The sequence below is a fragment of the Lutjanus erythropterus genome, chromosome 15 (assembly GCF_056507025.1).
Source record: "Lutjanus erythropterus isolate fLutEry1 chromosome 15, fLutEry1.hap2, whole genome shotgun sequence".
In the NCBI taxonomy this organism is placed as follows: Eukaryota; Metazoa; Chordata; class Actinopteri; order Lutjaniformes; family Lutjanidae; genus Lutjanus; species Lutjanus erythropterus.
Genome location: NC_139331.1, coordinates 7,745,260 through 7,760,192, shown reverse-complemented (window position 1 = coordinate 7,760,192; position 14,933 = coordinate 7,745,260). Strand labels below are relative to the sequence as shown.

The following is a 14,933-nucleotide window of genomic DNA, read 5'->3' as shown; positions in this document are numbered from 1 at the left end:
ATACAGTAAATGTACAAACTGCAGTTAAAATTGAGCACAATTTATATTGATAATATTAAACACTGTCCAAAACTCCTGTGTTAAGAGCCCTTTGAAGCCAATCATCACAGTCTACCATTGCCAAATCGTATTTTAAATGCTTGTGAAATGTGGCACTTTACGGCCTGGGATACAAACATTGTGTATCAACCTACAAAACATGACAACCCACTAAATGCTTCACCTTTAAGACTGAAAAGGATCACTGTGTCTGCAGTCAAATGACATTGTTTACCCAGAACCAACGTCTGCTGCCAGCCTGCCCCACAGTGTGGCTAATGTCAGCAGTGCTACAAGCAGCAGCAGCCACTCTGCTTGCTGGTTAATGTCCGTGTCTGTGCTGAAAGTAGTCACAGAGATGCTTACATAAGCAAATTACTACTATACTTAAATAATTCGCATGTTTCTGCAAGTTGAAAATGTGCAGAGTTTTGCATGGAGAGGACTGGACTGCAGAAGCACAGAGCCTGCAAACAGCTGCTGGTACCTGTGAAGGAATAAACACTGTAGGCATACGACATGTTTGCTGTACTGCAGACTCGCTGACTGGCAGGAGAAAAGATCAGTCTGTTTTTCAAACTGTTGGAATTAAAAAGTAACCTTCATTCCTGATTTTTAACCTGCACCAGCCTCGCTCCACTATTAACTGTAGGCTAATTATTCTCTCTGTCCATGTTGACTGCTCAGTGTGGGAGAAATATACTTTAAAGTTACATCATAAACATATAGAGGATGAAGAAGGGAGACTGGAGGGTGCAGAATGAAGAGACCAGGATGGATTCGCATTATGAAAATGACCTAGGATTTTTAGTAAATAAAAGTGTAGAAATCTTGGCCTTTGTTGCTCTGATTTCTTGTTTTAATCTGTCTCTTTCAAGTCCCATAAATTCACAGAAGTGTAATACTAAATTGTTCAACATTGAGAATCCCTTTGAGAGGGTCACCTGACCATGATATGCTAATCAGCTCTGAAGACTAACTGATCAATATACTGCTCAGTGACACAGACCAAGAGCTCCCATCAGTACAGATGTACAAACCAAACAGGCACAGTGTGAAACACACAGAGCACTGAACTTAACTGAAAATCTTTCTCTACAGAAAACTAGTAACAATTCATTTTCTTGATTTAAGGAATATTATTGCAAATGTTATCTCATTATTAATGATCATTTATGCATGGAACGTAACTTTTTTCTCAACAGTTCTGATGATGTTCTTGAGAAGAACATTCTCTGTTTTATAACACTAGATGTATCTGAAACAACAGCAGCCACCACCTACATTTATTTATTATACATTTTGCTTGGTTCTTTATCATCTCTTATAATGTGTGGGAACCTTCTTGTAATAACCTCCATCATTTACTTCAAACAGCTTCACACTCCTACAAACTTCCTCATCCTCTCTCTTGCTGGATGTGACCTGCTTGTTGGGGTTTTACTTTTGCTTTATGTTGTGTTACCGTATACAATAAGCTCTTGTGAAGTACTAGGCCAATTTGATATCTATCTGTCTGCATCTTCTATTTGGAACTTGTGCTTTATTTCTGTTGACAGATATTATGCTGTGTGTCAGCCTCTAAGGTATAGAACTAAAATGAATGTCTGTGTTACTGTGATCATGATCCTGATGAGCTGGACTCTATATGGTCTTAGCATCTTTTATGCTGATTTACAACATATTTTAGTTTTTTACCTCCCAGCTATCATAATGTGTGGCATCTACCTAAAGATTTTGATTGTGGCACAGAGACAGGCACGCAGCATCCAGAACACAACCTGTCAGAGCACAAAGTCTGAAAGTAAGATGGAGAGAAAGGCGACTAAAACTCTGGCTATTGTGATGGGACTTTTTCTGATCTGTTTGACTCCTCACTTCATTTGTTGGGCCTTATTAGAAAATTATCATATACCAATGTCTGTGCAGTATGCATGTGGGTGGCTCGGATGGTTCAATTCAATGCTCAATCCATTCATCTATGGTTTCTTTTACAGCTGGTTTCGATCAGCTTTCAGAATGATCATTTCTGGGAAAATATTTCAAGGTGATTTTACTCATTCTAAGCTCTCTTGACTCATGACTTGCTGGTAATCATCACTAGTTTGGCTCTGAAGATTTACATCTCTTTCTACTGCAGCTCATATAAAATTTACCACTGTACTATGCATAAAGTATCTGTATGTACAACTCAGTACACAGATAGCAGTACATAGTAAACAGTACATACAACAGTCTGAATGTTAATGTCTGTTAATAATCACAGGATCCACATATTTCATAGTTTTCCTCATTTCTTATTGTATGTATTCAGTCATAGAGTACAGCTCTGAAGTTCTCTTTGTGAAAAAGAAAAACTTTCTATTTTTCTGTTACAGTAGTTGTCAGATCCTGTGTTCTTTTTTTATTTTGACTGCAGATTTAAACAGTATTATGAAATAGATGGACGATTTGTCATTAAAAAACATTAAATAAAGCAGGGTAACTATAAAGTTCTTAATTTTTAATAACATCTAAATCAGTTTTCAACAAGTTCTTCATTGTCCACAACTTTGTGTAGAATATAATGAAGAAGGATAACTTCTAGTTTTCATGGCACAATAATCACTACAATTAAGAATAGTAGATCAGGCTCCTTTTTTCTCTGTTCAAATAACAAATTTATGAATGTACACTTTACCTTTTATGACAGAATCACTTTTTTGTGTAAGTTGATAAGTTCTCATTCTGTCTCTTCTTTCACATCTATGAAGATGCTGTGAATCCAAGACTAATCAGAGAAAATGTCCACTTTCATGTTCCATGATGACCATGGTCATTTATGTTGTTCACACTGCAGTTTGTGTCTTAACATCACTGAGACTTTATTAGTGGACACTTGACTTACTTTTGTAAGATATTTTCACAATGAATGAAATTTACAAATCAGTGCAAGCAGGCCTCTATAAATCAAAAGACTGTGTATATGTTTTCATTTTATTCATTCTCAGTTATCAGTCTTCAGTCTGACTTTTATGCATCTCACCTCCCACATTACAACATGGATGTTGAATGATTACATTTTGTAATTATGAGAAGGAACGTTGCCAAAAAAAAAAAATGCAATGGGAAATTATGAGACCAAACGTTGGCATTTAAAAAAATAACAATAAAATAATAAAAAATAAACTTCAATCTTAAAACCTTTTACTTGTCTGCTGAGGCAGGTCTGAATTATGCCTCTAAGACAGTGATACTCAACTTGTGGCCAGTGGGCAAAATCTGCCCTTCACTACAGTTTTCTCATTCACAATGAAAGTCGATTCACAGTTTTTCCCAGGAAGGAGGGACAGATATGCCAAATTTGGCTGATGGTCTACATTAGACTGTTAGTAACAAAGAGAAGGATTATTTGCATGATGACCTTTCAGGCTGTGAAAAGTGTAATTATTAACTGAAGAGAAGCAAAAGTTACACAGAAATGATGATAACTCTGATACCATAAATGTGTATTACATCAAAGAGTTTAAATATGCTGCTCTTTCTGTTCCTGGTAGGATGGAAGAGGTTCCAGTTATGTTTAATGTTTGAGCCTGTTTCAAATGTTACCAAAGCACAACTAAAGTACAGTTGCAGTTTTTAAATGCAGTAAAGTATCTGATCTGTTAATCCTTCAACCAAGTTAGTTTAGTTAATAAATTTAGTGAATAAAGAATTTCAAAGACAGATGAGTTATGGGCCTTTTAATGTTCATATAATATTCATTTTATCTAATAAGTAATGTTTTTTATTAATGTTTGTTTATTTACTGGCCCTTGGCCATTTTGCAAAAGTGACCCCTGGGTAAAGCAAGTTGAGTAACCCTGTTGTCGGGGTTCCTGCTTATACTGACTAAATATTTACTCATTCACTGAACATTATTCAGTATTAGTATGTGGCATCTTGATTAAACACAAATTAATTTAAAGAGACATGTAAGCACAAGATAAACTGAAATAATGAAGTTCCCTCTACAAGATGAAGACAGAAAACCTGTTGATGAAAGAGAGAAAAGCTTAACACTTTTCCTGGATTTCATCTTTATCATTACAGTTTCACAACACTCACTCTGAGGTTATTCTTCATCATGCATGAACTTTGTTTTGGCAGATGTCCTAGATATTCATATATTCAGTCATTGAGTCAGTTCATGAATGGACTTGTTTTATAAATAAATGATAGCAGCAAAGCTAACCTTACTTACATAGACATCGTACTTCCTGTGACTAATATAAAAGTCAACTAATGTTTCATCAATTCCTTTCAATGTAAAGCTGCAGCAGTAGGAAATGTTCTGTTTGCATTAGCAAAAAGTTTATACAGCATTTTTTTTCTTAGAATTTCACCAATTCATAATACTGCAATTCCCAAAATGTCATGATACTTTCATCAGTGGCCATTCTGAAATTTAATTCTTTCAATATATATTTTCAGGAGAGGAATCTGTTTAAAGCTAACCACAAAAGCAGGGATGATTCTGAATGTATTTGAATAAGCAATGAGGAAATTAAACATTTTGATAATTTATTTCAAGTCAGTGTGACAGCACACAAGTCTCATTGTATAAAGCATGGGAATACATCATTACTTTAAACCGTGTTGTGTTTATTTACATTTCCGTTACTGCTTTCATCGCACCAACTCCATTTGAGATGGACCTACTCTGTTGTATGGCCAAAATGAGCCTGACCTGCCATCTCACCAACCGCAGCCAACCCATGATGACCCCCTTCTCTCCCCTTCGAACAAGCAAGTGTTGTGATACTCAGCTCATGTGTGTGCAGGAGAGCAGAGAGAAAGATGTTTAAAAAGTATCAGTGTTCAGCTCTGAGTACCTTTAGCTTCTGACTGAATTTCTCTGCTTTGAAAGGTAGTTTCAAGGTAGTTTGTCACTGTTTGTACTTTCAGGTATCTTCTTTTTGCACAAATCTGATGTGTGCATGTCCATAATTGCTCTCAATTACTTCGGTAAACTGTTGCATGTGCACATGAGGTGGGTGCAACTTGTGTGGTAGAAAGGGCTCAGGATGGAGAAAGAGAAACCTAACTCACATCATTGAGATGACACTTAATCAGACGTTTTTAGGCTTTCTACCTACTGCAGCTTTCAATCCTTAAGCATAGTAGGCAGAGGATGACCAGCGGCGTGGGGACTTCAAGATTGATGTAAACAGGTGGAGCGCTGAAATTGTAGCTGCCGATTCTAAGGGAGTGAAGGGAGATAGCACTCGGGGTAGGCTGCAGCTAACGCAGGGATCACACAGCTTTGATGAGAACCATAATCTCATCATGGGTTTTTCCACCATCAGCAATGAAAAGGGATGCTGACGGATGCGTCAGGAATCGATGATGTGAAGAATTTCATCACGGAAGAGAAGGGACAGAAAGTGGTGTTAATTTTGCAAAGATAATTTGAGTACCTTGGAAAGGAAATCTGTCAGACCTTGAGTGTGAGCAAATGGAGTATGTGTGTTCTTTTAAAGTTAAATCAGAGTAGGTGAGAACAAGGTGAGGATTGAAAGAGAGAGACTGAATAGTTGTCACCAAACCTGAGGAACCCATAACATCCAGCACAGTATCAGTATAGTGAGAAACAACTTTATCTTGAGCTGGACACCAACTTATGCACCAGTGGAATAATGACATGCAGTCTTATTGTTGCCTGAAGGGAACACCTTTAAGGACGTTGAGGAGTAGCTGAATGGAGGGGTCGGCACTGAATGTGAAATTGAATTCCTCCAAGCTTGGAAATACAGTAAATGTACAAACTGCAGTTAAAATTGAGCACAATTTATATTGATAATATTAAACACTGTCCAAAACTCCTGTGTTAAGAGCCCTTTGAAGCCAATCATCACAGTCTACCATTGCCAAATCGTATTTTAAACGCTTGTGAAATGTGGCACTTTACGGCCTGGGATACAAACATTGTGTATTAACCTACAAAACATGACAACCCACTAAATGCTTCACCTTTCAGACTGAAAAGGATCACTGTGTCTGCAGTCAAATGACATTGTTTACCCAGAACCAACGTCTGTTGCCAGCCTGCCCCACAGTGTGGCTAATGTCAGCAGTGCTACAAGCAGCAGCAGCCACTCTGCTTGCTGGTTAATGTCCGTGTCTGTGCTGAAAGTAGTCACAGAGATGCTTACATAAGCAAATTACTACTATACTTACATAATTTGCATGTTTCTGCAAGTTGAAAATGTGCAGAGTTTTGCATGGAGAGGACTGGACTGCAGAAGCACAGAGCCTGCAAACAGCTGCTGGTACCTGTGAAGGAATAAACACTGTAGGCATACAACATGTTTGCTGTACTGCAGACTCGCTGACTGGCAGGAGAAAAGATCAGTCTGTTTTTCAAACTGTTGGAATTAAAAAGTAACCTTCATTCCTGATTTTTAACTTGCACCAGCCTCGCTCCACTATTAACTGTAGGCTGATTATTCTCTCTGTCCATGTTGACTGCTCAGTGTGGGAGAAATGCACTTTAAAGTTACATCATAGACATACAGAGTATGAAGAAGGGAGACTGGAGGGTGCAGAATGAAGAGACCAGGATGGATTCGCATTATGGAAATGACCTAGGATTTTTAGTAAATAAAAGTGTAGAAATCTTTGCCTTTGTTGCTCTGATTTCTTGTTTTAATCTGTCTCTTTCAAGTCCCATAAATTCACAGAAGTGTAATACTAAATTGTTCAACATGGAGAATCCCTTTGAGAGGGTCACCTGACCATGATATGCTAATCAGCTCTGAAGACTAACTGATCAATATACTGCTCAGTGACACAGACCAAGAGCTCCCATCAGTACAGATGTACAAACCAAACAGGCACAGTGTGAAACACACAGAGCACTGAACTTAACTGAAAATCTTTCTCTACAGAAAACTAGAAACTATTCATTTTCTTGATTTAAGGAATATTATTGCAAATGTTATCTCATTGTTAATGATCATTTATGCATGGAACGTAACTTTTTTCTAAACGGTTCTGATGATGTTCTTGAGAAGAACATTCTCTGTTTTATAAAACTAGATGTATCTGAAACAACAGCAGCCACCACCTACATTTATTTATTATACATTTTGCTTGGTTCTTTATCATCTCTTATAATGTGTGGGAACCTTCTTGTAATAACCTCCATCATTTACTTCAAACAGCTCCACACTCCTACAAACTTCCTCATCCTCTCTCTCGCTGGATGTGACCTGCTTGTCGGGGTTTTACTTTTGCTTTATGTTGTGTTACCGTATACAATAAGCTCTTGTGAAGTACTAGGCCAATTTGATATCTATCTGTCTGCATCTTCTATTTGGAACTTGTGCTTTATTTCTGTTGACAGATATTATGCTGTGTGTCAGCCTCTGAGGTATAGAACTAAAATGAATGTCTGTGTTACTGTGATCATGATCCTGATGAGCTGGACTCTATATGGTCTTAGCATCTTTTATGCTGATTTACAAAATATTTTAGTTTTTTACCTCCCAGCTATCATAATGTGTGGCATCTACCTAAAGATTTTGATTGTGGCACAGAGACAGGCACGCAGCATCCAGAACACAACCTGTCAGAGCACAAAGTCTGAAAGTAAGATGGAGAGAAAGGCGACTAAAACTCTAGCTATTGTGATGGGACTTTTTCTGATCTGTTTGACTCCTCACTTTATTTGTTGGGCCTTATTAGAAAATTATCATATACCAATGTCTGTGCAGTATGCATGTGGGTGGCTCGGATGGTTCAATTCAATGCTCAATCCATTCATCTATGGTTTCTTTTACAGCTGGTTTCGATCAGCTTTCAGAATGATCATTTCTGGGAAAATATTTCAAGGTGATTTTACTCATTCTAAGCTCTCTTGACTCATGACTTGCTGGTAATCATCACTAGTTTGGCTCTGAAGATTGACATCTCTTTCTACTGCAGCTCATATAAAATTTGTCACTGTACTATGCATAAAGTATCTGTATGTACAACTCAGTACACAGATAGCAGTACATAGTAAACAGTACATACAATAGTCTGAATGTTAATGTCTGTTAATAATCACAGGATCCACATATCTCATAGTTTTCCTCATTTCTTATTGTATGTATTCAGTCATAGAGTACAGCTCTGAAGTTCTCTTTGTGAAAAAGAAAAACTTTCTATTTTTCTGTTACAGTAGTTGTCAGATACTGTGTTCATGTTTTGTTTTGACTGCAGATTTAAACAGTATTATGAAATAGATGGACGATTTGCCATTAAAAAACATTAAATAAAGCAGGGTGACTATAAAGTTCTTAATTTTTAATAACATCTAAATCAGTTTTCAACAAGTTCTTCATTGTCCACAACTTTTTGTAGAATATAATGAAGAAGGATAACTTCTAGTTTTCATGGCACAAGAATCACTACAATTAAGAATAGTAGATCAGGCTCCTTTTTTCTCTGTTCAAATAACAAATTTATGAATGTACACTTTACCTTTTATGACAGAATCACTTTTTTGTGTAAGTTGATAAGTTCTCATTCTGTCTCTTCTTTCACATCTATTAAGATGCTGTGAATCCAAGACTAAGCAGAGAAAATGTCCACTTTCATGTTCCATGATGACCATGGTCATTTATGTTGTCCACACTGCAGTTTGTGTCTTAACATCACTGAGACTTTATTAGTGGACACTTGACTTACTTTTGTAAGATATTTTCACAATGAATGAAATTTACAAATCAGTGCAAGCAGGCCTCTATAAATCAAAAGACTGTGTATATGTTTTCATTTTATTCATTCTCAGTTATCAGTCTTCAGTCTGACTTTTATGCATCTCACCTCCCACATTAGAACATAGATGTTGAATGATTACATTTTGTAATTATGAGAAGGAACGTTGCCAAAAAAAAAAAAAATGCAATGGGAAATTATGAGACCAAACGTTGGCATTTAAAAAAATAACAATAAAATAATAAAAAATAAACTTCAATCTTAAAACCTTTTACTTGTCTGCTGAGGCAGGTCTGAATTATGCCTCTAAGACAGTGATACTCAACTTGTGGCCAGTGGGCAAAATCTGCCCTTCACTACAGTTTTCTCATTCACAATGAAAGTCGATTCACAGTTTTTCCCAGGAAGGAGGGACAGATATGCCAAATTTGGCTGATGATCTACATTAGACTGTTAGTAACAGAGAGAAGGATTATTTGCATGATGACCTTTCAGGCTGTGAAAAGTGTAATTATTAACTGAAGAGAAGCAAAACTTACACAGAAATGATGATAACTCTGATCCCATATATGTGTATTACATGAACGAGTTTAAATATGCTGCTCTTTCTGTTCCTGGTAGGATGGAAGAGGTTCCAGTTATGTTTAATGTTGTAACCTGTTTCAAATGTTACCAAAGCACAGCTAAAGTACAGTTGCAGTTTTTAAATGCAGTAAAGTATCTGATCTGTTAATCCTTCAAGCAAGTTAGTTTAGTTAATAAATTTAGTGAATAAAGAATTTCAAAGACAGATGAGTTATGGGCCTTTTAATGTTCATATAATATTCATTTTATCTAATAAGTAATGTTTTTTATTAATGTTTGTTTATTTACTGGCCCTTGGCCATTTTGCAAAAGTGGCCCCTGGGTAAAGCAAGTTGAGTAACCCTGTTGTCGGGGTTCCTGCTTATACTGACTAAATATTTACTCATTCACTGAACATTATTCAGTATTAGTATGTGGCATCTTGATTAAAAACAAATTAATTTAAAGAGACATGTAAGCACAAGATAAACTGAAATAATGAAGTTCCCTCTACAAGATGAAGACAGAAAACCTGTTGATGAAAGAGAGAAAAGCTTAACACTTTTCCTGGATTTCATCTTTATCATTACAGTTTCACAACACTCACTCTGAGGTTATTCTTCATCATGCATGAACTTTGTTTTGGCAGATGTCCTAGATATTCATATATTCAGTCATTGAGTCAGTTCATGAATGGACTTGTTTTATAAATAAATGATAGCAGCAAAGCTAACCTTACTTACATAGACATCGTACTTCCTGTGACTAATATAAAAGTCAACTAATGTTTCATCAATTGCTTTCAATGTAAAGCTGCAGCAGTAGGAAATGTTCTGTTTGCATTAGCAGCAAGTTTATATAGCATTTTTTTCTTAGAATTTCACCAATTCATAATACTGCAATTCCCAAAATGTCATGATACTTTCATCAGTGGCCATTCTGAAATTTAATTCTTTAAATATATATTTTCAGGAGAGGAATCTGTTTAAAGCTAACCACAAAAGCAGGGATGATTCTGAATGTGTTTGAATAAGCAATGAGGAGATTAAACATTTTGATAATTTATTTCAAGTCAGTGTGACAGCACACAAGTCTCATTGTATAAAGCATGGGAATACATCATTCTTTAAACCGTGCTGCTTTTATTTACATTTCCGTTACTGCTTTCATCGCACCAACTCCATTTGAGATGGACCTACTCTGTTGTATGGCCAAAATGAGCCTGACCTGCCATCTCACCAACCGCAGCCAACCCATGATGACCCCCTTCTCTACCCTTCGAACAAGCAAGTGTTGTGATACTCAGCTCATGTGTGTGCAGGAGAGCAGAGAGAAGGATGTTTTAAAAAGTGTTGGTGTTCAGCTCTGAGTACCTTTAGCTTCTGACTGAATTTCTCTGCTTTGAAAGGTAGTTTCAAGGTAGTTTGTCACTGTTTGTACTTTCAGGTATCTTCTTTTTGCACAAATCTGATGTGTGCATGTCCGTAATTGCTCTCAATTACTTCGGTAAACTGTTGCATGTGCACATGAGGTGGGTGCAACTTGTGTGGTAGAAAGGGCTCAGGATGGAGAAAGAGAAACCTAACTCACATCATTGAGATGACACTTAATCAGACGTTTTTAGGCTTTCTACCTACTGCAGCTTTAAATCCTTAAGCATAGTAGGCAGAGGATGACCAGCGGCGTGGGGACTTCAAGATTGATGTAAACAGGTGGAGCGCTGAAATTGTAGCTGCCGATTCTAAGGAAGTGAAGGGAGATAGCACTCGGGGTAGGCTGCAGCTAACGCAGGGATCACACAGCTTTGATGAGAACCATAATCTCATCATGGGTTTTTCCACCATTGGCGATGAAAAGGGATGCTGACGGATGCGTCAGGAATCGATGATGTGAAGAATTTCATCACGGAAGAGAAGGGACAGAAAGTGGTGTTAATTTTGCAAAGATAATTTGAGTACCTTGGAAAGGAAATCTGTCAGACCTTGAGTGTGAGCAAATGGAGTATGTGTGTTCTTTTAAAGTTAAATCAGAGTAGGTGAGAACAAGGTGAGGATTGAAAGAGAGAGACTGAATAGTTGTCACCAAACCTGAGGAACCCATAACATCCAGCACAGTATCAGTATAGTGAGAAACAACTTTATCTTGAGCTGGACACCAACTTATGCACCAGTGGAATAATGAGATGCAGTCTTATTGTTGCCTGAAGGGAACACCTTTAAGGACGTTGAGGAGTAGCTGAATGGAGGGGTCGGCACTGAATGTGAAATTAAATTCCTCCAAGCTTGAAAATACAGTAAATGTACAAACTGCAGTTAAAATTGAGCACAATTTATATTGATAATATTAAACACTGTCCAAAACTCCTGTGTTAAGAGCCCTTTGAAGCCAATCATCACAGTCTACCATTGCCAAATCGTATTTTAAATGCTTGTGAAATGTGGCACTTTACGGCCTGGGATACAAACATTGTGTATTAACCTACAAAACATGACAACCCACTAAATGCTTCACCTTTCAGACTGAAAAGGATCACTGTGTCTGCAGTCAAATGACATTGTTTACCCAGAACCAACGTCTGTTGCCAGCCTGCCCCACAGTGTGGCTAATGTCAGCAGTGCTACAAGCAGCAGCAGCCACTCTGCTTGCTGGTTAATGTCCGTGTCTGTGCTGAAAGTAGTCACAGAGATGCTTACATAAGCAAATTACTACTATACTTACATAATTTGCATGTTTCTGCAAGTTGAAAATGTGCAGAGTTTTGCATGGAGAGGACTGGACTGCAGAAGCACAGAGCCTGCAAACAGCTGCTGGTACCTGTGAAGGAATAAACACTGTAGGCATACAACATGTTTGCTGTACTGCAGACTCGCTGACTGGCAGGAGAAAAGATCAGTCTGTTTTTCAAACTGTTGGAATTAAAAAGTAACCTTCATTCCTGATTTTTAACCTGCACCAGCCTCGCTCCACTATTAACTGTAGGCTGATTATTCTCTCTGTCCATGTTGACTGCTCAGTGTGGGAGAAATGCACTTTAAAGTTACATCATAGACATATAGAGGATGAAGAAGGGAGACTGGAGGGTGCAGAATGAAGAGACCAGGATGGATTCGCATTATGGAAATGACCTAGGATTTTTAGTAAATAAAAGTGTAGAAATCTTTCCCTTTGTTGCTCTGATTTCTTGTTTTAATCTGTCTCTTTCAAGTCCCATAAATTCACAGAAGTGTAATACTAAATTGTTCAACATGGAGAATCCCTTTGAGAGGGTCACCTGACCATGATATGCTAATCAGCTCTGAAGACTAACTGATCAATATACTGCTCAGTGACACAGACCAAGAGCTCCCATCAGTACAGATGTACAAACCAAACAGGCACAGTGTGAAACACACAGAACACTGAACTTAACTGAAAATCTTTCTCTACAGAAAACTAGAAACTATTCATTTTCTTGATTTAAGGCCTATTATTGCAAATGTTATCTCATTATTAATGATCATTTATGCATGGAACGTAACTTTTTTCTCAACAGTTCTGATGATGTTTTTGAGAAGAAAATTCTTTGTTTTATAACAATAGATGTATCTGAAACAACAGCAGCCACCACCTACATTTATTTATTATACATTTTGGTTGGTTCTTTATCATCTCTTATAATATGTGGGAACCTTCTTGTAATAACCTCCATCATTTACTTCAAACAGCTTCACACTCCTACAAACTTCCTCATCCTCTCTCTTGCTGGATGTGACCTGCTTGTTGGGGTTTCACTTTTGCTTTATGTTGTGTTACCGTATACAATAAGCTCTTGTGAAGTACTAAGCCGTTTTGAAATCTATCTGTCTGCATCTTCTATTTGGAACTTGTGCTTTATTTCTGTTGACAGATATTATGCTGTGTGTCAGCCTCTGAGGTACAGAACTAAAATGAATGTCTGTGTTACTGTGATCATGATCCTGATGAGCTGGACTCTATATGGTCTTAGCATCTTTTATGCTGATTTACAACATATTTTAGTTTTTTACCTCCCAGCTATCATAATGTGTGCCATCTACCTGAAGATTTTAACAGTGGCACAGAGACAGGCACGCAGCATCCAGAACACAACCTGTCAGAGCACAAAGTCTGAAAGTAAGATGGAGAGAAAGGCAACTAAAACTCTGGCTATAGTGATGGGACTTTTTCTGATCTGTTTGACTCCTCACTTTATTTGTTGGGCCTTAGTAGTAAATTATCATATACCAATGTCTGTGCAGTATGTATGTGGGTGGCTTGGATGGTTCAATTCAATGCTCAATCCATTCATCTATGGTTTCTTTTACAGCTGGTTTCGATCAGCTTTCAGAATGATCATTTCTGGGAAAATATTTCAAGGTGATTTTACTCATTCTAAGCTCTCTTGACTCATGACTTGCTGGTAATCATCACTAGTTTGGCTCTGAAGATTGACATCTCTTTCTACTGCAGCTCATATAAAATTTGCCACTGTACTATCCATAAAGTATCTGTATGTACAACTCAGTACACAGATAGCAGTACCTAGTAAAGAGTACATACAATAATGTAAATGTTAATGTCTGTAAAAATCAGAGGATCCACATATCTCATTGTTTTTTCTCATTCCATACTCATTCACAAAACCGACTTAATCTCAAAAGCTTTTATGTGTCCGTAATACACAACTTGTAGTCACTGGGCAAAATGTGGCCCACAGTTGCTGCCAGGTGGCCCTCTGACTGATTTTTCATTCACAATGAAAATCACTTCACAATGTTTTTCCCAGAAAGGAGGGACAGATATACTAATGTTGGCTGATGGTCTAAATTAGTCTGTTAGTAACAAAGAAAAGATTGATTTGCATGATGAACTTTCAGGCTCTGAAAAGTGCAATTATTAACTGAAAAGGAGTGAAGGTTACACAGAAATTATGATAACTCTCATAACAAAAATGTGTATTACATAAAAGAGTTTAAATATGCTGCTCTTTCTGTTCCTGGTAGGATGGAAGAGGTTCCAGTTATGTTTAATGTTGTAACCTGTTTCAAATGTTACCAAAGCACAACTAAAGTACAGTTGCAGTTTGTAAATGCAGTAAAATATCTGATCTGTCAATCCTTCAAGCAAGTTAGTTTAATTAATAGGTTTAGTGAATAAAGGATTTCAAAGACAGATGAATTATGGGTCTTTTAATGTTCATATGATATTTATTTTATCTAATAAGTAATGTTATTATTAATATTAATTATATTTGTTTATTTACTGGCCTCTGGCCTGTTGTCATTTTGCAAAAGTTGCCCCTGATCAAAGCAAGTTGAGTAACACTGTTGTTGGGGTTCCTGTGACGAAAATGAGCTTTATGCTCATACTGATCAAATACTTACTCATTCACTGAACATTATTGAGTATTAATAAGCAGCATCTTGATTAGACACAAATTATTATTTCAGTTTATCTTGTGCTTTCATGTCTCATTAATCTAAATTAAAGGCTCCTCTACAAGATTGTGCATCAAGTGTCATGGTAAACAGAAAACCTGTTTATGAAAGAGAGAAAAGCGTAACACTTTTCCTGGCTTTCATCTTTATCATTACAGTTTCACAACAGTC

The 14,933-nt window shown here is 37.0% G+C and overlaps 2 protein-coding genes across 2 annotated transcripts; both read left to right on the top strand.

The window, feature by feature from the left end:
* Window positions 1–7,025: 7,025 nt before the first annotated feature.
* Window positions 7,026–7,922, top strand: LOC146313985 (trace amine-associated receptor 1-like). The gene has a single exon (XM_084737029.1). The coding sequence runs from the start codon at window positions 7,026–7,028 to the stop codon at window positions 7,920–7,922; it is 897 nt and encodes a 298-aa protein (XP_084593155.1).
* A 4,911-nt stretch (window positions 7,923–12,833) lies between these two features.
* LOC146313984 (trace amine-associated receptor 1-like) lies at window positions 12,834–13,730 on the top strand. The gene has a single exon (XM_084737028.1). It carries the CDS (start codon window positions 12,834–12,836, stop codon window positions 13,728–13,730), a length of 897 nt encoding a protein of 298 aa, XP_084593154.1.
* Window positions 13,731–14,933: the final 1,203 nt, after the last annotated feature.